Below are 27,525 nucleotides of genomic sequence, written 5' to 3'. Positions count from 1 at the left end.
CAGTGAGTGCATCTTTTAAATTCTATGTCTTTGTTATTCATTTTTTTAATATAAGCAACAATAAAACAGAGATGTGCAGATCATAGGTTTCAACTTCCACCCATCCATCTATTTCCTATACCCACACCCAAATTCATGATCACAACGGATTGCAGCATATCCAAGCTGCCATTTGAAGAGAGGTGGTGTACACTCCGGACAGGTCACAAATTTGTTTATTAAAAATTGAAAAGCTTTGTTTAAAAGAATGCACTTAGCATAACATAAAGTTTATGAAATCCATATTGTGGTAAAACTACAGTTCACAAGAAAAGCAAGCTGTCTAATGCCATCTTGATATATGAGCAAAGATGCACAAGGCATTTCTTTAATGCATGATATAAAGCAGTCAGAGGAAGCTTTACGAAGAAAATATACAAACAATAATAATAATTGCAGTATATATAGACTTTATTATGTGATATGATGCACAATATAATATAATCTAAGAACTCCGAAAGTACAGACAAAATGTTTATATCAAAAGTTATAGTCCTCTCAGTGCATTTGTTCACATGGATTTCTCATAATCAGAAGGAGGCTCAATTGAAATAAATTATACACCTAAGGTGACATTACTTATATAAACAAAGAATAAATTAGTAAAAATGCAATCATAAAATAGCTCATTCACACACGCTAAAATCTGCATACTTGTCCTAAATTTTTTATTACTTAGTTTACTAGATGTAAACCACATAGTGAAACTTCAGCAATAAGAGTGAAGGAAATGTGTCATCATAGCCAAAGTGACTGAGATCAGGCTCATTTTGTTGAAAAAGGCAGAGGAGGTGGCAGTAGTTGTAGTGGTAGCTGCAGCAGCTGTGGTGGAGGTTACTGCAGCTGTGGTGGTGGTGGTTGGTGCTGCTGTGGTGGTAGTGGTTACTGCAGCTGTGGTGATGGTGGTTGGTGCAGCTGTGGTGGTGGTGGTTGGTGCAGCTGTGGTGGTGGTGGATGCTGCAGCTGTGGTGGTGGTGGTTGGTGCAGCTGTGGTGGTGGTGGTTGGTGCAGCTGTGGTGGTGGTGGTTGCTGCAGCTGTGGTGGTGGTTGCTGCAGCTGTGGTGGTGGTTGGTGCTGCTGTGGTGGTGGTTTGAGCTGCTGATGTGGAGGTTGCTGCAACTGTGGTGATGGTGGTTTGAGCTGCTGTGGTGGTGTTCTGTCCATTTGAAGAGGCTGTTTCATGAAGAAAAGTTTTGATCAATGTCACATCAACTACCACATTTCAAACTGAATAAAATCTTTCAGGGTAAAAAAAACTAAAACTTACCAACAAACAGAAGAAGAACGACACAGATTTTTGTGAGCATGGTGATGTTGTTTCTTTTCTCTAATATCTTAAAAAAAAGATGGACATGGTCATTGTGAGACAAATGTAAGCTGACAGTTTAATCTTAAACAAAAAAGAAAACACCAACTTATTACACTCAGAAATAAGACAGCTTGATCTTTAAAAACCATTTCTTGTCTTTATCCTCTCAGAATAATTTGAATTAAATTTGAAATAAAACAATTTCTTAAATAGTAATTAATTCTTTAGCAACATAATTTCCCTCAGGGGATTAATAAAGTATTGAATTCAATTAAATTCAATATAGTGCCTTAAAGAAAAGTGATTTTTTTGTAAAAGCATAAATTTGCATAAAACACTGACAGTGTTTATACGTTGGACGTTTATAAAGATTCTAGAAAACATACCATCATGAAAAATTAATGTTGCAAAGATTCAAATTAAAGTTTTTCTGTTTTAGAAAGTTATAGATTATACTTACAATTGATCTCTTTTCTTCAATGTTGTCCTCAGCAGTGAGTGAAGGTGTGAGGTTTTCTGATTTCAGCTCCTCTAATATAGACAGAAAGCTTGAGGTGACGTCAGACTGAGAACAAAGATGGAATGATAACACTTCTTATAATGTAAAAAGGGGCGTGTGCAGGGAAGACTGTAAGTGGTTGTGTCGTACATGTTTTCTTCCGCTGAGACGTCACAGTGTTATTTTCACGTCACTGAGCATGACTTTTTCCTGGTATGAAATGTTACCTTTTCACATAACTGACACACCCACATGTCTTGTGATTGGAAGAATATTTCTTTATTTCCTCTAAACATCACATACAATTTGGCCATAGTTCCCGATTTAAATCAGTAGGTTATCACATCATGTTTCATAAATAGCAACACACATGTGATAAAAAGTGAACAAAGGAACTGTCGTCAGCATCCAAAGACAAGATCAAAAACCTCTCTGTCACATTATTTTTTAATTTAAATGGTTATTTTTTAGCTTTGATTTATATATAATTTGTATTTTTATGTTAATATTAAATAAGAATACATTTATATTAATTTATAAAAAATGATTTGCTTTCGATATCCAAAGTTCTTGAAAAAATTATTGTGTCTCAACTTTGTGATCATTTACACAGAAATAAGCTGTTTGAATAGTTTCAGTCAGGATTCAGAGCACATTATAGCACAGGAACATAACTAGTGAAGGTTACCAATGATCTCCTCCTTTTGGATATAAGTATTGCATTTACTATCGATCATAACATTCTATTACAGAAGCTTGAACGTTTTATTGGAAGGAACCGCATTAGGCTGGTGTGAGTCATATTAATCTGATACACTCCAGTTTATTCATGTAAATAAAGAATCTTTCTCACACACCAGTGTTAGCCATGGAGGTCAGCAAGCTTCTGTGATTGGATCAATTCCTTTCACTTCATGTATGATTCCATTACTCGTATTATTAGACAGCGTGGCATAAATTTCCATTGCTATGTTAATTATACTAACTGATAAAATCTGTTGGTTAAACTACGAGCATGACTTGAAGAAATTAAGACCTGGATGATTCCTACTTGTCTGCTTCCAAATTTAGATAAAACTGAAGCTGTTGCCGTTGAATCTGAAAGCTCCAGTGAGACACTGTCTAGCTACGTAATTCCTCTTGGTGGCATTACTTTGGCTTCCTTTACAAGACTGAGGAAGCTCAGAGTTATTTTCAACCAGGATTTGTCCTTTGACGCACGCATAAAACAGGTTTTCACAGACAGCCTTCTTTCATCTTCATAATATTGTCAAAATGAGAAACATCTTGTCTCAGACTGATTAAGGAAAGTGTTCCATGCATATGTTACTTTAAAATTGGGCTACTGTAATTCTTCATTACTTGGCTGATCCAAAAATTCTCCTAAAAGCCTCCAGCTGATCCAAAATGAGAACAATCAGGAGACGTGATATTTCCCCAATTGAGGCTTCTCTTTATTTTATTTATCTTCGTTTTCAATTCAGAATAGAATTTAAAATTCTCCTCCTCACTTATAAAGCTCTTAATGGCCAAACACCATCATATTTCTCTCATACATCTCTTTTCTCTCTTTGCTCCTCCCTTATCCTCGTTGGTCTTAAATCGAGTTTGGCCAGAAGTTTCTTTCAGTATAAAGTTTTTCTTTTTTCTGCTTTTTCAAGTATTGCTCAATAGTAATTGCTAGGCTTCCTTCTAACTGAGATTACTTTTGCTGTGAACATCATTGTACTAATAAGAACCTGATTAAACTGTCCTGTGTGTATTTTATTCATTCAGTTACTGAATTGAAACTTGTAAAATGGACAAATAGAGTTTGTTTTTTTAAACACACGTACACACACAAACATACAAATAATATCTGGGAAGGGGCCATTCTGTGGAGTTTGCCTGTTCTCTCTGTGCATGCATGGATTGTCTCTGGCTATGTTTACATTTATAATTATTTTACATATACACAGAGTCAAAGATTTGTTTGGTTTATTTTATTTCTAATATCAAGACTGACAACAGTTACTTTGTTATATTTTCATCTTATGCGTGATACTGGTTAGTATAAATTATGTGTTAATCTGTCACGGCGTGGTAGGGAAGGGAGGACCCAGATGCAGAACTCAAGCAAAACATGATTTATTTCAGAAACAAAGAACAAAACACAAGGCAAGAACAAAAAGCGCAGTTGAGCCGGATATCAAAAATCTAAGACTGTGGAAAACAAAACAAGACAAGACTGTGGCTATGGAATAAATAAACAAGACTAGACTATGACTTGGAAGGAAAACAAGAGGCAATAGCCTGACGTGACAAAACATGCACAAATGCAACTTGACCCATGAAATGTGAAGTGATGTAAGGTGAGGATTCTGTATTGAACAGAGGGAAACCTGGAAACTAAATACTGTGGGGAGGTGATTGGTAATGGAGTGCAGCTGTGAACAAAAACAGGTGACATGAGTGAACCTAACGTGACAGGGGAAAAAACATGACCAGAACTGAACCGAAAATCTGGAAACAAGACAAAACAAAACAGAACTCAAAACTTGACGTGGCATAAGCTACTAATTTCAGTGTTGAAGACACCCAGGTGTAAAAAAGAAACGAGTCATATCAGAAAAATGTCAACATTAGTGTTGTAAAAATCACGCTGTGACGTCTCAGTGGAGGAAAAAACTATTGTTCCAATGTTCATTTAACTCCGCCCTGACAAACAACATAAAAATGACAAACCTGTTCTCAGTCTGACGTCGTCTCAAGCTTTCTGTCTATATTAGAGGAGCTGAAATCAGAAAACCTGACACCTTCACTCACTGCTGAGGACAACATTGAAGAAAAGAGATCAATTGTAAGTACAATCTAAAATTCTAACTTTTTAAAACAGTAAGGCTTTAATTTGAATCTTTTCATGATGATATGTTTTCTAGAATTTTGATAGACTTTTATCATATGAAAACTTTGTGTTGAAAGCAAAATCTTCTCTCAATTCCTAAAATTCCCTTTTCTCTTGAGGACTATATTGCGATAAATTAAACTCAATCCTTTATTAATGCCCAAAGGGAAATTATGTCGCAACAGAATTAATTATTTTTGAAGGTTTTGTTTGTTTAGAATAGTATTCAAAATATTTTGAGAGTATAAAGACAAATGGTTTTAAATGATCAAGCTGTCTTATTTCTCAATGTAGCAAGTTGGCATTTTATTTTTCGTTTGTGATTAAATTGTCAAGTTTACATTTGTCTTATGATGACCATACCATGACTTTTTTTTTTTTTTTTTTTTTTAAATTTAAGATATCAGAGAAACGAAACAACATCACCATGCTCGCAAAAATTTGTGCCGTTCTTCTTCTGTTTGTTGGTAAGTTTTTGGTTTTTTTTACCCTGAAAGATTTTATTCAGTTTGAAATGTGGTAGTTGATGTGACATTGATCAAAACTTTTCATGAAACAGCCTCTTCAAATGGACAGAACACCACCACCACCACCGCTGCTGCTCCAGTCACCACCACCACAGCTGCTCCAACAACTACCACAGCAGCACCAACGACCACCACCACTACAGCAACTCCAGCCACCACCACTACAGCTGCTCCAACCACCACTACTACAGCAGCACCAACCACCACCACAGCTGCTCCAACAACCACCACTACTACAGCAGCACCAACCACCACCACAGCTGCTCCAACAACCACCACCACTACTACAGCAGCACCAACCACCACCACAGCCGCAACAACCAGCACAATGGCGACAACTGCAACTACTGCCACCTCCTCTGCCTTTTTCAACAAAGTGAGCCTGATCTCAGTCACTTTGGCTGTGATGACACATTTTCTTCACTCTTATTGCTGAAGTTTCGCTATTTGGTTTGAAGCTAGTAAATGAAGTATTAAAAAAAGTGAAGGAAAAGTATGTAGATTTTATCATCTGAATGAGCTATTTTAAGATGGCATTTTTGTTTAATCTTTGTATGTAAGAATTGTTACCTCGGTTATATAATTTATTCCAAATGAGCCTCGGTCTGAGCAATTCATATGAACAAATGCACTGAGAGGACTATAACTTTTGATATCAACATGTTGTCTGTACTTTAAAGTTCTTAAATTATATATCACAAAATAAAGCTTATACACTGCAAATGTTGTCTTTGTAAAGTTTCTCCTGACTACTTTATATCATGCATCAAAGAAATGCCTTGTGCATCTATGCTCCTATATCAAGATGGCATTCGACAGCTTGCTTTTCTTGTGAACTGTAGTTTTACCACAATATGGATTTCAGAAACTTTGTTTTGCTAAGTGCATAATTTTAAACATTTGTGAATTTGAAAAAATTGGCAACTCGTCTGAAGTTTCCCCCACCTCTGTCCCAATGACAGCTTGAATATGCTGTAATCCATTAGGCGCATGAACTGGATAAGTGGGTGTAGAAAATAGCTTTAACAAAGGTGAAGGCCACCTTTTAAACTAAAATGACACCAGTTAGGGAATTTATGTAAAGTCTTGTAAGAATAAATACATGAATTCTTCATTTGTGGTCATAACATGGGCTTTTAATATCGGAGACCTTTAACTGACAAAATCTAAGGTGTTCAAACATTACCCTCCTTTTTGCCTTCAGCCTGGCATGTCACTAACACAAAGATGTTATCATGACTTCCTATATTCTGTTACACTTTTTGAGAACTCTTGAACTCTGTCAAAATGGCCCCATAAAGAATATGAAGTACAGTACACATGTATGATTTTCCATTTCCAACCAAATTAGTTTTTTTCTTTCCATTCAGTGTTGAAGTTCAGCTTTTTACAAATATTTAGAGACTTGCAAATGCATTTAGAGTTTTAAGAATCAGATTTAACATAAGGATTTCAAAACAATTTAACTTGAATTTGAGGAAATAATGTTAAATTCACTAAGTGCAAGCGTAACCAAACCTTGACTGAAAAAACTACTCTTTATCTAGGACTGTTAGGCAAATATGGACCTATATTAAATCTACTACTTATGTCCAAAGTTCTTGAAAGATTTGCTGTGGCTCAACTTTGAGATCATTCACACAGAAATAACCTGTTCGAATGGTTTCAGTCAGGATTCAGAGCACATCACAGCACAGAAACATCACTGCTGAAACTAACCAAATTATCTTCTTGTGGTTTTTGACGGTGGCCTTGTGTCTAAGACTGTCCTTTTGCATCTTAGTATTGCATTTACGATCGATCACAGCATTCTATTACAGAAGCTTGAACATGTTATTAGAATTGAAGGAACCACACAAGGCTATGCTCTCAGCCTTGTGTGAACCACAAGCCATATTTATCTGATAGATTCACATTTATTGTTGTATAAGAATAATCCTCACTTCAAGTTCCCCCACTTAGAAGAAAATAATAAAAAGTTTCTGAAATCCATGTCCTGCTGATACTAGAGTTCACAAGAAAAGCAAGTCGTGAACTTAGATGCACAAGGCATGTCTTTAATTATACCGTATAAAGTAGTGAGAAGAAGCTTTACTGAGACAATATACAGACAATAGTTATACTTTATATAGACTTTATTCAATAATATGATAAACAATGAATTATAATTTCAACATTCTAAAAGTACAGACAAAATGTTTCTATTAAAAGTTACAGTCCTCTCAGTGCATTTGTTCACATGAATTGCTAATCATCAGAAGGCGGCTCAGTTGAAATAAATTATACACCTGAGGTAACATTACTTATATACACAAAGAATAAATAAACAAAAATACTATCATAAAATAGCTCATTCACAAACGCTAAAATCTGCATACTTGTCCTTCACTTTTTATTACTTCATTTACTAGATGTAAACCACATAGTGAAACTTCAGCAATAAGAGTGAAGGAAATGTGTCATCACAGCCAGAGTGACTGAGATCAGGCTCACTTTGTTGAAAATGGCAGAGGAGGTGGCAGTAGTTGCAGTGGTAGCTGCACCAGCTATGGTGGTGGTTTGAGCTGCTGTGGTGGAGGTTGCTGCAGCTGTGGTGATGGTTGCTACAGCTGTGGTGGTGGTGGTTGGTGCTGCTGTGGTAGTGGTTGCTGCAGCTGTGGTGGTGGTGGTTGCTGCAGCTGTGGTAATGGTGGTTGGTGCTGCTGTGGTAGTGGTTGCTGCAGCTGTGGTGGTGGTGGTTGGTGCAGCTGTGGTGGTGGTGGTTGGTGCTGCTGTGGTAGTGGTTGCTGCAGCTGTGGTGGTGGTGGTTGGTGCAGCTGTGGTGATGGTGGTTGGTGCTGCTGTGGTGGTGGTTGGTGCAGCTGTGGTGGTGGTTTGAGCTGCTGTGGTGGTGTTCTGTCCATTTGAAGAGGCTGTTTCATGAAGAAAAGTTTTGATCAATGTCACATCAACTACCACATTTCAAACTGAATAAAAACTTTCAGGGTAATAAAAACAAAAACTTACCAACAAACAGAAGAAGAACGACACAGATTTTTGTGAGCATGGTGATGTTGTTTCTTTTCTCTAATATCTTAAAAAAAAGATGGACATGGTCATTGTGAGACAAATGTAAGCTGACAGCTTAATCTTAAACAAAAAAGAAAACGCCAACTTATTACACTCAGAAATAAGACAGCTTGATCTTTTAAAACCATTTCTTGTCTTTATCCTCTCAGAATAATTTGAATTAAATTTGAAATAAAACAATTTCTTAAATAATAATTAATTCTTTAGCAACATAATTTCCCTCAGGGGATTAATAAAGTATTGAATTCAATTAAATTCAATATAGTGCCTTAAAGAAAAGTGATTTTTTTGTAAAAGCATAAATTTGCATAAAACACTGACAGTGTTTATACGTTGGACGTTTATAAAGATTCTAGAAAACATACCATCATGAAAAATTAATGTTGCAAAGATTCAAATTAAAGTTTTTCTGTTTTAGAAAGTTATAGATTATACTTACAATTGATCTCTTTTCTTCAATGTTGTCCTCAGCAGTGAGTGAAGGTGTGAGGTTTTCTGATTTCAGCTCCTCTAATATAGACAGAAAGCTTGAGATGACGTCAGACTGAGAACAAAGATGGAATGATAACACTTCTTATAATGTAAAAAGGGGCGTGTGCAGGGAAGACTGTAAGTGGTTGTGTCGTACATGTTTTCTTCCGCTGAGACGTCACAGTGTTATTTTCACGTCACTGAGCATGACTTTTTTCCTGGTATGAAATGTTACCTTTTCACATAACTGACACACCCACATGTCTTGTGATTGGAAGAATATTTCTTTATTTCCTCTAAACATCACATACAATTTGGCCATAGTTCCCGACTTAAATCAGTAGGTTATCACATCATGTTTCATTAATAGCAACACACATGTGATGAAAAGTGAACAAAGGAACTGTCGTCAGCATCCAAAGACAAGATCAAAAACCTCTCTGTCACATTATTTTTTCATTTAAATGGTAATTTTTTAGCTTTGATTTATATATAATTTGTATTTTTATGTTAATATTAAATAAGTTTTTCATTCATATTAATTTATAAAAAATTATTTGCTTGAGATATCTGGAGCTTTCAGTCAGGAGAGATAAAAAAACAATGCTTTATTATTGTTTCAGGATTTTCTCTCCATTCAATGTTAAAGGGCAGCTTTTTACAAACATTAAATGACTTGCCAATGAGTGTCTTAGAAATCACATTTTTAAATAGGGCTTTGAAAACAATAATTGAAATTGAATTTTGCAAATATTTGCAGAGATGTCTTTTGAACCTTAAATAACTAGAAAAGTAACGTTCATGTTTGTTAGTAAAACATACAGACTTGTGAGGCTTTACCGAAAAACATTCTTTTACAGTACTACTAGCTAAAAATGGACATGTGTTCAGTCTTTGTTTTATGTCCAAAGTTCTTGAAAAAATTATTGTGTCTCAACTTTGTGATCATTTACGCAGAAATAAGCTGTTTGAATAGTTTCAGTCAGGATTCAGAGCACATTATAGCACAGGAACATAACTAGTGAAGGTTACCAATGATCTCCTCCTTTTGGATATAAGTATTGCATTTACTATCGATCATAACATTCTATTACAGAAGCTTGAACGTTTTATTGGAAGGAACCGCATTAGGCTGGTGTGAGTCATATTAATCTGATACACTCCAGTTTATTCATGTAAATAAAGAATCTTTCTCACACACCAGTGTTAGCCATGGAGGTCAGCAAGCTTCTGTGATTGGATCAATTCCTTTCACTTCATGTATGATTCCATTACTCGTATTATTAGACAGCGTGGCATAAATTTCCATTGCTATGTTAATTATACTAACTGATAAAATCTGTTGGTTAAACTACGAGCATGACTTGAAGACATTAAGACCTGGATGATTCCTACTTGTCTGCTTCCAAATGTAGATAAAACTGAATCTGTTGCCGTTGAATCTGAAAGCTCCAGTGAGACACTGTCTAGCTACGTAATTCCTCTTGGTGGCATTACTTTGGCTTCCTTTACAAGACTGAGGAAGCTCAGAGTTATTTTCAACCAGGATTTGTCCTTTGACGCACATATAAAACGGGTTTTCACAGACAGCCTTCTTTCATCTTCATAATATTGCCAAAATGAGAAACATCTTGTCTCAGACTGATTAAGGAAAGTGTTCCATGCATATGTTACTTTAAAATTGGGCTACTGTAATTCTTCATTACTTGGCTGATCCAAAAATTCTCCTAAAAGCCTCCTTTGTTTGGTTTATTTTATTTCTAATATCAACACTGACAGCAGTTACTTTGTTCCATTTTCATCTCATGTGTGATACTGGTTCGTATAAATTATGTGATAAGCTACTAATTTTAGTGTTGCAGACACCCAGGTATGTCACCAACGTAAAAAAGAAACGAGTCATATCTGAAAAATGTCAACATTAGCATTGTAAAAATTCCAGTGTGACGTCTCAGTGGAGGAAAAAACTACTGTTCCAATGTTCATTTAGCTCCGGCCTGACAAACAACATAAAAATGACAAACCTGTTCTCAGTCTGACGTCATCTCAATCTTTCTGTCTATATTAGAGGAGCTGAAATCAGAAAACCTGACACCTTCACTCACTGCTGAGGACAACATTGAAGAAAAGAGATCAATTGTAAGTACAATCTAAAATTCTAACTTTTTAAAACAGTAAGGCTTTAATTTGAATCTTTGCAACAATTTTTCATGATGGTATGTTTTCTAGAATTTTGATAGACTTTTCTTGTATGGAAACCTTTAGTGTTTAAAGCAAGATCTTCTCTCAATTCCTAAAATTCCCTTTTCTCTTGAGGACTATATTGAGATAAATTCAACGCAATAGTCCTTTAATTCAGAAATGGTTTTAAAAGATTAAGCTGTCTTATTTCTGAAAGTAACAAGTTGGCGTTTTCTTTTTTGTTGAAGATTAAACTGTCAAACTTACACTTGTCTCATGATGACCAAGTCCAACTTTTTTTTAGATATCAGAGAAAAGAAACAACATCACCATGCTCGCAAAAATTTGTGTCGTTCTTCTTCTGTTTGTTGGTAAGTTTTTGTTTTTTTTACCCTGAAAGATTTTATTCAGTTTGAAATGTGGTAGTTGATGTGACATTGATCAAAACTTTTCTTCATGAATCAGCCTCTTCAAATGGACAGAACACCACCACCACAGCTACACAAACCAACATCACCACAGCAGCACCAACCACCACCACAGCTGCACTAACCACCACCACCACAGCTGCACCAACCACCATCACCACAGCTGCACCAAGCACCACCACAGCTGCACTAACCACCACCACAGCTGCACCAACCACCATCACCACAGCAGCATCAAGCACCACCACAGCTGCACTAACCACCACCACCACAGAAACACCAACCACCACCATAGTTGCTCCAACCACTATCACCACAGCTGCAGCAACCACCATCACCACAGCAGCACCAACCACCATCACCACAGTTGCTCCAACCACCACAACCACAACAACCAGCACAATGGCAACAACTGCAACTACTGCCACCTCCTCTGCCATTTTCAACAAAGTGAGCCTGATCTCAGTCACTTTGGCTATGATGACACATTTCCTTCACTCTTATTGCTGAAGTTGCGCTATGTGGTTTACATCTAGTAAATTAAGTAATAAAAAGTTTAGGACAAGTATGCAGATTTTAGCGTTTGTGAATGAGCTATTTTATGATAGCATTTTTGTTAATTTATTCTCTGTGTACATAAGTAATGTTACCTCAGGTGTATAATTTATTTCAACTGAGCCGCATTCGGATGATGAGCAATTCATGTGAACAAATGCACTGAGGACTATAACTCTTGATATAAATATTTTTTCTGTACTTTTAGATTGTTTAAATTATGATTTATTATGTATCATATTATTGAATAAAATGTATATAAAGTATAACTATTGTCTGTATGTTGTCTAAGTAAAGCTTCTCCTTCACTACTTTATACTCGATATACAACTTGCTTTTCTTGTGAACTCTAGTATCAGCAGGACATGGATTTCAGAAATTTTTATTATTTTCTTCTAAGTGGGGGAACTTGAAGTGAGGATTCTTCTTTTACATAAATAAATGGGAATCTATCAGATAAATATGGCTTGTGTTCCACACAAGGCTGAGAGCATAGCCTTGTGTGGTCCCTTCAATTCTAATAAAATGTTTGAGCTTCTGTAATAGAATGCTGCGATCGATCTGCAAGATTATTGGTAAATTTCACCAGTGATGTTTCTGTGCTGTGATGTGCTCTGAATCCTGACTGAAACTATTTGAACAGGTTATTTCTGTGTGAATGATCTCAAAGGTGAGGCACAGCAAATTTTTCAAGAAGTTTGGACAAAAAAGGGAGATTTAATATTGGTCCATATTTAGCTTACAGTCCTAAATAAAGAGTAGTTTTTTCAGTCAAGGTTTGATTACGCTTGAACTTGGTAAATTTATCTTTTTTTAAATTGTTATGTTTGTTGTGGTGTGGTGGTTATCACTGTCGCCTCACAGCAAGAGGGTTCCAGGTTTAACTGTGTGGAGTTTGCATGTTCTCCCTGTGTATGCATGGGTTCTCTCTGCGTACTCCCACCGTCCAAGAACATGCGTGTTAGGTTAATTGGCGACTCTGGACTTTACTTAGGAGTTAGTGTGAGCCTGTATGTGGTTGTTTGTCTCTGTGTGGCCCTGTGATGGACTGGTGACCTGTCAACAGTGTACGTTGCCACTCGCCCGATGATTGCTGGGATAGGCAGCGACCTGACTGACGGATTAAGCGGGTATAGAAAATTGATGAATGGATGGAAATCCTTATGTTAAATCTGTTTCATAAAACTCTAAATGCATTTGCAAGTACTTAAGTGTTTGTAAAAAGCTGAACTTCAACATTGAACTGAGAGAAAAAATGATCTGGGTTGAAAATGAAAAATCATACATGTGTACTGTACTTTTTGTCTTCATGGGGCCATTGTGACAGATTTCAAGAGTTCTCAGAAACTGTGACAGAGAATATAGGAAGTCTAGATAATATCTTTGTGTTAGTGACATGCCAGGCTGAAGGCGGTAATGCCCAGGAGGGTAATGCTTGAGCCCCTTAGATTTTGTCAGCTAAAGGTCACCGTGATATTAAAAGCCCATGTTTTGACCACAAATGAAGAATTCATGTATTTATTTAGACTTTACATAAATTCCTAATAGGGTAAAATCATGAAGTGGTGTCATTTAGTTTAAAAGGTCAAAGGTGCCCCCAGCCTTTGTCAGTACTTGTCAAATCTATTTTCTACACCCACTTATCCAGTTCATGCTCATAATGGGTTACAACATATCCAAGCTGCCATTGGGACAGAGGTGGGGAACACTTCGGACATGTCGCCTATTTCCAAATTCACAAACTTTGTTTAAAAGTATGCACTTAGCAAAACAAAGTTTCTGAAATCCATATTCTGGTAAAACTACAGTTAAGCAAGCTGTCTAATACCATCTTGATATATGAGCATAAATGCATTTCTTTAATGCATGATATAAAACAGTCAGGAAAAACTTTTCAAAGACAATATACAGACAATATTTGCAGTTTTTATCAGCTTTATTTTCTGATATGATGCACAATGTGACATAATTTAAGAACTTTGAAAGTACAGACAACATGTTTATGTCAAAAGTTATAGTCCTCTCAGTGCATTTGTTCACATGGATTTCTCATCATCAGGAATAGATTGTGTACCTGAGGTAACATTACTTATATACAAGACAATAAATTAACAAAAATTATATTATGAAATAGCTCATTCACGTTAAAATCTGCATATTTTCCCTTCACTTTTTATTACTTAGTTTACTAAGTGTAAACCACATAGCGAAACTTCAGCAATAAGAGTGAAGAAAATGTGTCATCACAGCCAAAGTGACTGAGATCAGGCTCATTTTGTTGAAAATGGCAGAGGAGGTGGCAGTAGTTGCAGTTATAGTGGTAGCTGCTTCAGCTGTGGTGGTGGTTGGTGCTGCTGTGGTGATGGTGGTTGGTGCAGCTGTGGTGGTGGTGGTTGGTGCTGCTGTGGTGGTGGTGGTTGGTGCAGCTGTGGTGGTTGGTGCAGCTGTGGTGGTGGTGGTTGGTGCAGCTGTGGTGGTGGTGGTTGGTGCAGCTGTGGTGGTGGTGTTCTGTCCATTTGAAGAGGCTGTTTTATGTAGAAAAGTTTTGATCAATGTCACATCAACTACCACATTTCAAACTGAATAGAAATCTTTCAGTTAAAAAAAACAACTTACCAACAAACAGAAGAAGAACAACGACACAAATCTTTGCAAGCATGGTGATGTTGTATTTTTTTCTTTGGTATCTGAAATAAAATAAGTTGGACATGATCATCATAAGACAAATGTAAGCTTGACAGTTAGTTTAATCTCAAACAGAAAAGTAAATGCCAACTTGTTAGACTGAAAAATGACAGCTTTCTCATTTAAAACCATTTCTTCGCTTGCTCCTCTTAGGATATTTTGAATGTTATTACAAACAAGACATCTTCAAGAATAATTTATTCTGTTGCACTACAATTTTCATTCAGGGAATAATAAAGCATGTTTTAAACGCTAAACATTTTTAGATGTTTAAAGTTTATTAAGATTCTAGAAATCATAGCCTCATAAAAAAATGTATGTTGCAAAGATTCAATTGAAAGCTTTGATTTAGAATTATAGATTGTACTTACAATGTATTTCTTTTCTTCTATGTTGTCCTCAGCAGTGAGTGAAGGTGTGAGGTTTTCTGATTTCAGCTCCTCTTTTATAGACAGAAAACTTGAGATGACATCAGACAAAAGTGGAATGATACTGGTTTGCATGGTGGTTAAAAGGGTGTGTGCACTGAACATTATACGTTGTTATCCATGTTTCTTCCGCCCATGTTTTTTCTCTGAGACTTAATTTACATCAATGACGGTGACATTTTTCTGATGTGACTCATACCTTATTTACGTGAGTGACATACCTGAGGGTCCCTTAGGCATCATAGGTATTTCTTTCATACTTTTCCACTAAAATCAGAACATTACGACATCATGTTTAGTAAATAATTCCTGACATGAAACAAAAATGGAACCGATCAGCTGTCTTCAACATTGATATAAAAACTACAGTAAGGTAAATTAAACTTTTAATAATTTTCTCTGACATTAAACAAAATGCTTTTCTGGATTATAGCTTTTTTATGTTGTGTTTTTTGTGTGTGTTTGTTTGTTTAATATAAGCAAGCATCAAACCAAGATCTGCAGTTCAAATTTTCCAACTTGACAAGATTTATTCAAAATGCACACATTTCAAATAACTGAAAGCTATGACAGAAAGCTACTCAAATCCACATTCTGTCACTACTACAATATACATGCATGCACATGCGACTGTTTAAAATATAACTGTGCTTGCTTAAGAGGAATTTCGGTGTTTTTACTGATATAGAATGTCAAACCAGGTTCAATTTACCCCCTTTCAGATAGCAAACTTACATCTCATTAGGTCAGGTACAACTGGATTTCCTGTGATTAAAAAATATTAAATATGTAACTTAGATTTAATTTTTCTTAGATTCTCCTTCATACTTGGCAGATGTCTTGCTGAGGACCTAAGGAAATTCATTGTCCAGTCAGAAGTCATGTGGATGAGCAATCCTCATGTTATGTCATGTATCAAACCTGTACTTCCTCTATTTTCACAACGGTGCCCTCATCTGGCCATTTGGTTGCTCACTGCTGGAGCCTAAGTCACCCCAGTTGCTAGGCAACACAGTCAAATACATAATCAAAAATTATGGATCTCATGCTAAATTTTATTCAAGAGCTACTCATCAGATATATTTTACACTAGAAAATAACAAAATGTCTCAAAAAGCAGGCACTGCACAGTAAACTAAAACGATTACAAAAAGATGTTTTTAACAAGAGAACATAGTGCTCCTCCACAAGTCAGGAGAAGATTGATAATTTGTGACTTGGCTTAACTGATCATTTATTTTAGTCATACAACAAACTGATAAAGAAACAAATTGAACTGCCAGGACAAAATGAAAAAATCCTGTTTTTGAAATGTGGTTCCCTGAACTGTAAAAAAAAACAGATTACATGGTTTGTATTGGAAAAATTGGTAAATACAAAAAAAACCCTGTATTTTCACTATTTTCAACATGAATATTCATGACAGACAGCTGACTTTGACTGACACTAGGAATGGTGCTGACTCACAGGAGTCTGTTAGTAATGCATAATGAAGTAATAGCTTAAAAGGCAGAAGTGTTTGCAGGACACTGATCAATTCATCCATTATCTACACCAGTTTATCCAGTTCAGGGCGTAGAGCTGGCTGAGCCCAGCCCGATGTTCTCTGGGTTAGCCAGGCATGGTGCCTTCCATTTATCATCATCATAATAATTGAGTCAGAGTTTTTGTTCTTCTGAGTCATGAGTCCAAAAAAGCCCAGAGGCATTATTTCACAACATTTAGTTTGGCTTTTTTTTTTAGCATTTTCGTTAGTTACAATTCTATTTGAAATCATCTTTTTTATGATGGAAACCCATATCAGAGCATCTACATTTTAAGAATGTCATTATATATTCATCAGATGTGAATATACATTCAAATTTCTCCATTATATTGAACTTTTCCATTCGTTTCACTCATAAAACTCAAGCATTATCCACATGCCTGTATACTTCGTAATAGCATTATACCAATCAACAAGAACACCCAGAGGAAATTTAATTGTACAATATCCCTGCTTCCTTCACAAACAGAACATAATATGCAGCAATGGACAAAACACATAATAGCTCACAAAACACAACCGGCAAAGTGACCTCCAGCTTGCTTTATTTTTCTAGTTTAAACAAAAAAACTTTGCAACTGTAAAAAAGAATACATAATCACACTTAATGATTATGTAGAAATTCAGTGCTTCATTGAAATGATTTATGAAATAATATTTGTCCACTCTTATTGTTTTCCTAGTGTCTCATAGACCTTCATCATATGAAGGTGGTATAATTAATGTTTATCCAACGAGGCATGGCACTAGTTGTAGCTGGAGATTTATCTGTGGTATTTTCATTAGTGGAGCTTACATTTGCAATCTAATCAGGTCCATTGGGATTTTGAAGCCTGTTTGTTTTCTTATGGTCTCTGACAAACTGAAAAAAAGAGGGTTATGAAAAAGAAGTCTCTCTGCAAGGAGACTTGTGATCATAGGGGATGTATTAACTTGTTAGGGGGTCACATATATGTAGTAAGTAATATTAGACTAGACAATGTGTTGTTTGCTGAAGAGTCCCCCCCCCCCCCCCCCCCCCCCCCCAGTTCCAGTGTCACCAATGTTAGTTAAATCTCTTAAATTATTCAGAACATCCCCACAACTTATCCAGTTTCCACTGACATTCATGTTTGATCTCTTGTGGCACTTATAAAATAACCACAATTGCCACAAAATATATTAACAGACAAAAATTATTTGTTAAACACCATTTTGAGCTTTAGTGTGAGACAGTATGTTGATGAGCCGAACAAGTCAACTGGATCAACGGGTCTCTGGAGTGTGCTCCAAATGTGCTTATGCGTTCATTGGATAACTTCTAAGGTTTTTATCGATGTCAACTTTCACACCTTAATGAACACAGATTTGAAAACTTTGTAGTTGGGGATGGCTCAGGTGATCCTGAAACATCCCATAGTTAAGCTGCTATAGTCCTAGACTGCTGGGGGGCCTCACCTGTCACACCTTTCCTCACTTTGCTCTCTTTTTCCCCCTGTTTAATTTCTCAAATGATATTATGTACATGTGACATTATTGTGGTTATTAACTTGTGTTTCCCTGTTCCAACAGGGATCCTTTGAATGGTTTTATGGTGTTTTTTCCCCCTCTTTTCTGTCTTCTCAAACCCCAGCTGGTCGAGGCGGATGGCCACCCTTCCTGAGTCTGGTTCTGCCAGAGGTTTCTTCCTGTTAAAAGGGAGTCGTTCCTTTCCACAGTCGCCTCAGGTATGCAGACAAGTTTCGGTGCAATCTGTCAGTTTCCTTAGCGAGAATATTGTTTTTGAATTGGCTCTATATGAATGAATTGGATTATTTTGAAATTAATTAATTGGATTTCATTGAATTATGATTACAATTAATTTAATTCCAACTGGCTTGAATTGGACTATATTATTTAAGTGCATTGAGATGAAATTTGTTGTAATTTGGCGCTATATACATAAACTGAATCGAATTGAATTGAATTGAAAAACACTGGAATTACTTGCCAGGATACTAAAGAAGTATTAACCATATCCCCACATTTATATACTTATGTCATTGTGTTGAGTTCAAAATACTCAAATACAGATTATAAAGCTTTACCAATGCTTGCATGTGATTATAAATCATGTGATTATAAATAACATGCAAGCATGATGGTCTGTGTCATACAGAATATGTATTCCTACTTATTTTTTTCTGCCTAATAATGTCAGGTTGTGGATGTATAAGGTTCAGGAAGGAAACTTCTTCTTCCAAGCAAAACCCCAGCTTCACACTCTTCACAGTTAATCTGGGAGATCTGGCGTTCCCTGTTCAGAAGGGATATATAATCCCTCCAGAAAGTTTTGGACCTACCTTGAGACCTCCTCCAAGTTTGACATACCTGAAAAACTTTCAAAGGAAGGCATCAGATTCCTGAACCACCTGAGTTTTTAAAGGAGAAGAGCATCTTCCTCACTCCAATGTAAATGCTCCTCACCTTACTTCTGAAGCTGAGCTCATTCTCATTCAGCTACTGGTATCCACACTCACATTCTTTCAGTCACCACCCAAATCTTATTGCCATAAGTAAGTATTAGAATGTAAATGGACCATTTACAAAACAGCTTCACTTTTTGGCTTAGATTCCTCTTTACCACATCAGACTGATGCAATGCTCTAATTACTGTTGATGAAGCCCCAGTTCATCTCTCCATTCTGGTTGAGTGCCATGGCCTAAATTTTTGAGGGCTGACTTTCATTTCAGCCGCATCACACCTAGCTATAAACCACCACGGTTTGTACAGAAGGCAATGGCTGGATTAGGCCAGCTGAACCACATCATCCACAAAGGCAAGGTTTCCAAACCCATCTACATCTTGAGATTCTGTCCTTTCAAGTTATTCAAATGAGGCTGAGTAAGGCTGATTTGTTGCAACAACAAATAAATTATTTGTTTCAGAACTCTTGTGTTCAGCCACAGAGTTTGTGTTATTCTTCTTAATTATTACTATTTGTTGTACCTTCTTGTGATCAGACATTTCTTCTTCATTCATCATTCACCCAACTTGTTTTTCTAAATATAATCAGTAGCTGCTTAGTTGACTAGTAAATGGGGTCAGGCTACTTCAAAAGAAAACATCCAGTTTCAGGTTGCTTCAGCTGTAGAGTTGAAAGAGAAAGTGTTTTCGTTGTTACAAAGCTAATAATGTTGATAATAAACTCAAATAAAACTAGTATTATTTTAATACATATTTACTGATCGACCAGTCTTTAAGACTTTAGTAGTGTGGAACAGTGTTAAAAAAGTGGTGCTTCATCACACCCTGCTGGTCAAAAATGTTTGCAGTTACATTCAGTTTTCTGTTGCTGCATGATTGCAAATATCAAGCTTCCAGAAAAATTACAGGAAGATAAATGTACACTAGTCACAAAGACATTACCTGGCAGTGTAATTTCTAAAATATAAATAAAAATATATTTTTTATTTTCATTTAAATTAATTTTATCCTGTGTATTTACTTTCTGTGATATGAAAGTTATTGCCCTGTTTGTATTTCAACATTTATGTGTTGCTAATGTTTTTTCCCCAAATATTTTCTTTCTAAGTGAAGATGAATATGTATGAATGTGAATGATATCACCATAGTATAATGAAGAAATTGGCTTCAGACAATTTTTTTTTTGCTTGGAATATATTATAAACCAAACTTTGAAATGTTTTAGTTATGCCAAGTTATAAGTAAGAAGTGAGTCTATTGGTCATTTGGTCTTTTTTTACATTAAGGACTTTAATTAACTTTAACTTTAAAAAAATGTACTTTAATTCAAGCTGTGAAAGATTAAAAGGCAATTAAAACACACTCTACAACAGTTCTATGGCTTAACTCAAAGGGGGTGACACAATAAACCCAGGCAGTCTGGATCAAAATATGCATAATTTGAATCTTTTTAATTATATAGTTAGAATTTTTTATTTTCACTGTAAAGCATTTCTGTAGATCTAAATGAAATCTTATTTTTTGTTCAACACTATAATGTTTTAGTCTGCTATTAACTTCTTCAGTCTTTGTGGATACTCACTACATTCTGTCATAAATTATCATGGCAAAGCTCATAATGAGCGCTCTGTGGAGTTTTAATAAGTTCAAGAAATCCACATCTAGTATATTGCATGTTGCATCCAATATTTTTGCTCCTCATATTAATACAAATATCAGACTTAGTTAGTTTAATTTTATCATTTAATACCATGAACACATCATATGGGGCCCACATACACATCTAAATGACAGTTACAGAACAATTATCATTGTGAGCTACACAGTAAATTACTTACTTTTTTATCAAATTGAAAAAGCATAACATAGCAGAGCTGATGAATATTTGTGCCTGCTCACTATATATGACTCATTTTATTCTGTGTGACTGTCAAGTCCATGCTTTTCATTTCTCAAAAACAAAAAAAAGAACATATGAACAGTGTGTTGAGCAAAGTCATTAAATAAAGCATTCATATTATCATTTAAAGTGCATTTCTGGGTAACATTTTAAATAAATTTAAACATTTTTACAATACAAATACATTCAAGTTTAATGAATAGAAATGAATTAGTTAAATCCTAAATAATTAATTAAATTCCATAAATTATTAACTTTCTCAGTCACATCTCATATAAGTTCAAACAAACACATAACACAAGTGCAAACTATGAGTCATAGTCACAGGAATTCCATAGTTTAATCTAAGAGTAATTTTGTGCTTACTACAGTTTGAAAAAATATTCCAGTCCAGTTCTTAATTCCAAAAAGTAATTGTAATAACAGCTGTTAACAAGAGGAAGCTTGTTTGGTGAATGACTGCTGAGGAGGCTGTGGTTGGTTGCTGTGATCCTGCTGTTGATGTTGCTCCTTGAGCTGTTGTGGTTGTTGTTACAGCTGTTGTGGCTGTTGTTGGGGCAGCTGTAGTTGTTGTTGGGACAGCTGTGGTAACTTTTGGGGCAGCTGTGGTAGTTGTTTGGGCACCTGTAGTTGACGTTGTTCCAGCTGTGGTAGTTGCTGTACCAGGGGCTGTTGTTGAAAAAAGTGTAGTTGTTGATTGGGAAACTGCTGTCGATGTTGATCCAGCTGTTGCAGTTGTTTGGGCACCTGTAGTTGATGTTGCTCCAATTGTGGTAGTTGCTGAACCAGGCCCTGTTGTTGAAGAAGGTGTAGTTGTTGATTGGGAAACTGCTGCCGATATGGATCCAGCTGTTGTAGTTGATTGGGCAACTATAGTTGATGTTGCTCCAGCTGTGATAGTTGCTGAAGTAGGGGCTGTTGTTGAAGAAGGTGTAGTTGTTGATTGGGAAACTACTGTTGATGTTGATCTAGCTGTTGTAGTTGATTGGGGACCCATGGTTGATGTTGCTCCAGCTGTGGTAGTTGTTTGGGCACCAGTAGTTGACGTCGCTCCAGCTGTGGTAGTTGCTGTACCAGGGGCTGTTGTTGAAGAAGGTGTAGTTGTTGATTGGGAAATTGCTGTTGATGTTGATCCAGCTGTGGTAGTTGATTGGGCAACTGTAGTTGACGATGCTCCAGCTGTGGTAGTTGCTGAAGTCAGGGCTGTTGTTGAAGAAGGTGTAGTTGTTGATTGGGAAACAACTATTGATGTGGATCCAGCTGTTGTTGTTGATTGGGGACCTGTAATTGATGTTGATCCAGCTGTGGTAGTTGTTTGGTCAGCTGTAGTTGAAGTTGATCCAGCTGTGGTAGTTGCTGAAGTAGGGGCTGTTGTTGAAGAAGATGTAATTGTTGATTGGGAAACTACTGTTGATGTTGATCCAGCTGATGTTGCTCCATCTGTGGTAGTTGTTTGGGCACCAGTGGTTGACGTTGCTCCAGCTGTGGTAGTTGCTGTACCAGGGGCTCTTGTTGAAGAAGGTGTAGTTGTTGATTGGGAAACTCCTGTCGATGTGGATCCAGCTGTTGTAGTTGATTGGGGACCCATGGTTGATGTTGCTCCAGCTGTGGTAGTTGTTTGGGCACCAGTAGTTGACGTTGCTCCAGCTGTGGTAGTTGCTGTACCAGGGGCTGTTGTTGAAGAAGGTGTAGTTGTTGATTGGGAAACTGCTGTCGATGTTGATCCAGCTGTTGTAGTTGATTGGGGACCTATGGTTGATGTTGATCCAGCTGTGGTAGTTGTTTGGGCACCAGTTGTTGACATTGCTCCAGTTGTGATAGTTGCTGAAGTAGGAGCTGTTGTTGAAGAAGGTGTAGTTGTTGATTGGGAAACTGCTGTTGATGTGGATCCAGCTGTTGTAGTTGTTTGGGCACCTGTAGTTGATGTTGCTCCAATTGTGGTAGTTGCTGAACCAGGCCCTGTTGTTGAAGAAGGTGTAGTTGTTGATTGGGAAACTGCTGCCGATATTGATCCAGCTGTTGTAGTTGATTGGGGACCCATGGTTAATGTTGCTCCAGCTGTGGTAGTTGTTTGGGCAGCTGTAGTTGACGTTGATCCAGCTGTGGTAGTTGCTGAAGTAGGGGCTGTTGTTGAAGAAGATGTAGTTGTTGATGGGGAAACTACTGTTGATGTTGATCCAGCTGTTGTTGTTGATTGGGGACCCATGGTTGATGTTGTTCCATCTGTGGTAGTTGTTTGGGCACCAGTAGTTGACGTCACTCCAGCTGTGGTTGTTGCTGTACCAGGGGCTGTTGTTAAAGAAGGTGTAGTTGTTGATTGGGAAACTGCTGTTGATGTTGATCCAGCTGTGGTAGTTGATTGGGCACCTGTAGTTGACAATGCTCCAGCTGTGGTAGTTGCTGAAGTCAGGGCTGTTGTTGAAGAAGGTGTAGTTGTTGATTGGGAAACAACAATTGATGTTGATCCAGCTGTTGTAGTTGATTGGGGACCCATGGTTGATGTTGATCCAGCTGTGGTAGTTGTTTGGGCACCAGTAGTTGACGTTGCTCCAGTTGTGGTAGTTGCTGAAGTAGGGGCTGTTGTTGAAGAAGGTGTAGTTGTTGATTGGGAAACTGCTGTTGATGTGGATCCAGCTGTTGTAGTTGATTGGGGACCCATGGTTGATGTTGCTCCAGCTGTGGTAGTTGTTTGGGCACCAGTAGTTGACGTTGCTCCAGTTGTGGTAGTTGCTGAAGTAGGAGCTGTTGTTGAAGAAGGTGTAGTTGTTGATTGGGAAACTGCTGTTGATGTGGATCCAGCTGTTATAGTTGATTGGGGACCCGTGGTTGATGTTGCTCCAGCTGTGGTAGTTGTTTGGGCAGCTGTAGTTGACGTTGCTCCAGTTGTGGTAGTTGCTGTACCAGGGGCTGTTGTTGAAGAAGGTGTAGTTGTTGATTGGGAAACTGCTGTTGATGTGGATCCAGCTGTTGTAGTTGATTGGGGACCCATGGTTGATGTTGCTCCAGCTGTGGTAGTTGTTGGGGCAGCAGTAGTTGACGTTGCTTCAGTTGTGGTAGTTGCTGAAGTAAGGGCTGTTGTTGAAGAAGGTGTAGTTGTTGATTGGGAAACTGCTGTCGATGTGGATCCAGCTGTTGTTGTTGATTGGGGACCCATGGTTGATGTTGCTCCAGCTGTGGTAGTTGTTGGGGCAGCTGTAGTTGACGTTGCTCCAGCTGTGGTAGTTGCTGTACCAGGGGCTGTTGTTGAAGAAGGTGTAGTTGTTGATTGGGAAACTGCTGTTGATGTTGATCCAGCTGTTGTAGTTGATTGGGGACCCATGGTTGATGTTGCTCCAGCTGTGGTCGTTGTCGGGGCAGCTGTAGTTGACGCTGCTCCAGCTGTGGTAGTTGTTGGGGCAGCTGTAGTTGATGCTGCTCCAGCTGTGCTAGTTGTACCAGGAGCTGTTGTTGGGGCAGCTGTAGTTGATGTTGCGCCAGTTATGGTAGTTGCTGAGGCAGTTGTTGATGACTCTGCTATGCCTAAAGTTGTTTTGCAAATATTATAAAGAGTTATTGTAAATCTAAACTTTAATTCCATTTAATATATAATTTTCAAGTGAAGCTTGTTTTCATAAACATGTTTAAACTTACCAGCATGCAGAAGTAATATGGCAATAATCTTGATCATCATTGTGGGATATCTCTTCCTGTTTTAAAGATATAATCATTCATTTCATTAATTCATTGTCCATGTTGATAACCAAATAATCGCATATTAAATTGTTTTAAATTAACAACAGTTCAAATAATTAATTGTAATTACCAAACTAAATAATTTTTGCAACATATTTTCAAATGGAGTACTTTTTCATAACTTAAATTACTGTATCATTATGTCACAAACATTTGCTGCTTATCTCTGAAGATTTTCACCATGTATTTAGACCTCAGCAGGTCCATATTTTTATCATATTATATCTCTTTTTTTAGATTTGAAAACAGAAGAATACTTATCTAAACCTATATAATCATTTAAGTTTTGGAATATTGGGTGAGAATAACAAAAATAAGTTATATTGTCAGAGAGACTAAGAAAAAAAAATAACAACAAGTTCCAATGACTGATATCAGTCAGTTAAACAGTACTTACAGATTTTGTCTGGCCATCAGTTGTCTTCGATGCAGTTACTGAAATTCTGATGAAGATCGATGCTCTGTTCGCTGTTTGATTGGAACTGTTGTCCAGTGTCAGAAAGAAGCTTTTATAGCCACAGTGCAGGTGTGATGACGTCATGTTTGAACAAGCATGTTATTTGTGCGAATGACTCATATTGTCAGTACCTATTAATTTTAGGTGTGGTCACCTATTTCAAAGTTTTTTCATTTCATCCTTTTGAAATTTGTACGTGCTGTGTGAGTCAAACAGGTTTGGATGCATTTCTTATATTGTTTCACATCATTTCATGACGTTTTATTTGTGATGTCTTTGCGAAAGCATGGGACCAAGTTTTGGTCAAGCTTTTTTATTTATTTATCTTAATCATTCAGTTTTTTAACTTTTTATCTTCATTCAGATTTTAAGTGTAATACTTATTATCACAAAGGAAAACACAAATGATTTGCATGTATTCATTATTTTACTTATTCATATATTTATATCTTGGGCACACCAGACCAAAGCAATTGCTGTATGTTTGTCTAGGATTTCTGCATTCATAAAAGAAAAACGGGCAGAGTTGAGCTGAATTAAGAGAGTTGAGCTGAACATAAACTTGTTTCCAATGTAATTTCCCCTAATTACCAAACTGAATATTGTCAAAGTTGTTTGTTCTAATATTAGTTTTGGAGACCAGGTTGCCAGGGACCAAGTAACCAAACAATCAGTTTTTTTGTCCATTATTGTTGGAAAACATCTGTTAAAACCTTTGAATATTTGTATGTTTTTTATCCCATGTAAGATCAGTGTGAAGCTACAAGTAAGTCTGCATGACTCCAGAGGAATGCAGAGAATCTGCCACACAGCACTGAACTGTGACATCAAGAGACACATGTGTCATATTTATATATATGCACAGTCATACCTGTCATATGAATCTGTTCTATTCCATAATATTTAATTCCGCAACTCAGTAACGTTAAATTATAAATGTCTAATGCTAATCTTATAAACCATTCATCAATAGGTTTTTTTCCGTTGATAATGCAAAGTCTGCTCAAGAAAAAAATAACTTAATGTTTATCTGGAGATTTAGCCTGTTACATCATTTGACAGTTTATCTTTCATACATTTCTTGATCTTATGTATATTCAATCCTGAACCAAAACACATTCTATGTCTGCTACTGGTTTACGTTTTCACAGGAAGCGTTCATACTGTATGCCTTGGAGACCTTAAGCCCTGCACAGCACAGTACCAAGTCCAAACATCCAAGTTTCCTTTGGGAAGACTTCACAAAGTCTTTGACAGATGACGGTCATGTAATGCTCATATTACGAGTTAGATCTGTGAAGGTCGCTGTGAGGATTTGTATCTGCTGCATGTTCAGGCATCATCACAATTTCTCTCTTTCTAACTATATCCTTTTGTTTCCCAGAGATAAAATGCCTATTTTTGCTTCAGGGTGAATGACTAGTAGATATAATCCTAAATTGAGGTGTTGATGGCAATTTGGAAGGTTAAGTGATCTATACATTTTGATCCTGAAAAACATAATCTCTGTCCAACAGAGGGGGTGGGACCTATTAAAAATTTGGGATTTTCACTTTGTAACAACATTTTGAAGATTCTGATCATGTGTGAGATGTAAGAGTTGCACTGAATGTGAACTGAGTTGAACAGTACTTTAATAATCTCCAAACGACGAGTTATATTGTAGCAGCATAAAATACTTGGAGGGGGTAAATCAAAAGACAAATCAGTTAACAGACTGATGGAAATTTAGAAGTGTAGCAGAGAAAGAGACATGGATGAAATCTCCAGAGATTATCATAAATCATCCAGGTGTTGTGTTTGTAGCCTGGTAACAACTGTGATGTCACAAGTAGTATCATCAATAGCAAAGAGCGATATAAACAAACAGCCACCAAAATAACACAAAAGAGCTAAGATAATATGGGTGGAACCATATCTGCGGCACAGAGGCACTCCTTTAAGTAACATGCCACAGATCACATCATATGTTGTTATTAAGTACTGCGATCTCTCCTCCTTTAATCTTGCCACCCTTTTTGCTTGCCATCTGAAAACCAGATGCAGAGTCTTTTAAGTCTTCAAGTCACGTAGAAACACATTACACAGCATTATTGATATTTATATGTCCTGGCAAACTGGTCTCACAAAATGCCCTCATGGGTGGTTTGTTTATGCATGCAGAAACAATTTATAATTACATTCAAAGACTGCCCACCAACCCTTGCCGTAATCCTAACCTACCTCAATAAGGGAAACCCAATAGGAAGTGTAAGAAAAGTATCTATTTATAAAACAATAATGTAGTATAAAAAACGTAATGTAGTATAAAAATATTACAGTACATTTATTTGACATCCTAAGCCCTGTTAACTCCTAAAGGTTATAGA

At 36.8% G+C, this 27,525-nt stretch overlaps 2 protein-coding genes and 1 long non-coding RNA gene across 3 annotated transcripts; 1 reads left to right on the top strand and 2 right to left on the bottom strand.

The window, feature by feature from the left end:
* Positions 1–432: 432 nt before the first annotated feature.
* On the bottom strand, positions 433–14,868 carry LOC140274774 (uncharacterized). Its single transcript, XM_072370133.1, has 5 exons — positions 14,579–14,868; positions 14,296–14,487; positions 7,837–8,155; positions 955–1,121; positions 433–900 (listed from the first exon to the last, which is right to left on the bottom strand). The coding sequence occupies exons 1-5, from the start codon at positions 14,679–14,681 to the stop codon at positions 749–751; spliced, it is 933 nt and encodes a 310-aa protein (XP_072226234.1). The 5' UTR covers positions 14,682–14,868; the 3' UTR covers positions 433–748.
* On the top strand, positions 4,635–5,349 carry LOC140274568 (uncharacterized). The gene is made up of 3 exons (XR_011908360.1): positions 4,635–4,686; positions 5,132–5,198; positions 5,291–5,349. It is a non-coding gene; the product is annotated as an uncharacterized lncRNA (long non-coding RNA).
* A 6,989-nt stretch (positions 14,869–21,857) lies between the features above and the next one.
* On the bottom strand, positions 21,858–25,240 carry LOC140274688 (uncharacterized). The gene is made up of 13 exons (XM_072370065.1): positions 25,097–25,240; positions 24,598–24,653; positions 24,403–24,486; positions 24,118–24,261; positions 23,788–23,910; positions 23,623–23,745; positions 23,500–23,580; positions 23,005–23,127; positions 22,717–22,962; positions 22,594–22,674; positions 22,429–22,509; positions 22,249–22,371; positions 21,858–21,918 (listed from the first exon to the last, which is right to left on the bottom strand). The coding sequence occupies exons 1-12, from the start codon at positions 25,238–25,240 to the stop codon at positions 22,287–22,289; spliced, it is 1,371 nt and encodes a 456-aa protein (XP_072226166.1). The 3' UTR covers positions 21,858–21,918; positions 22,249–22,286.
* Between the last annotated feature and the right edge of the window lie 2,285 nt (positions 25,241–27,525).

The sequence above is a fragment of the Leuresthes tenuis genome, unplaced genomic scaffold (assembly GCF_036924035.1).
Source record: "Leuresthes tenuis unplaced genomic scaffold, fLeuTen1.0.hap1 SCAF_18, whole genome shotgun sequence".
NCBI classification, from domain to species: Eukaryota; Metazoa; Chordata; class Actinopteri; order Atheriniformes; family Atherinopsidae; genus Leuresthes; species Leuresthes tenuis.
Note: the sequence above shows the minus strand (reverse complement) of the source record. Positions and strands in the feature narration are given on the sequence as shown.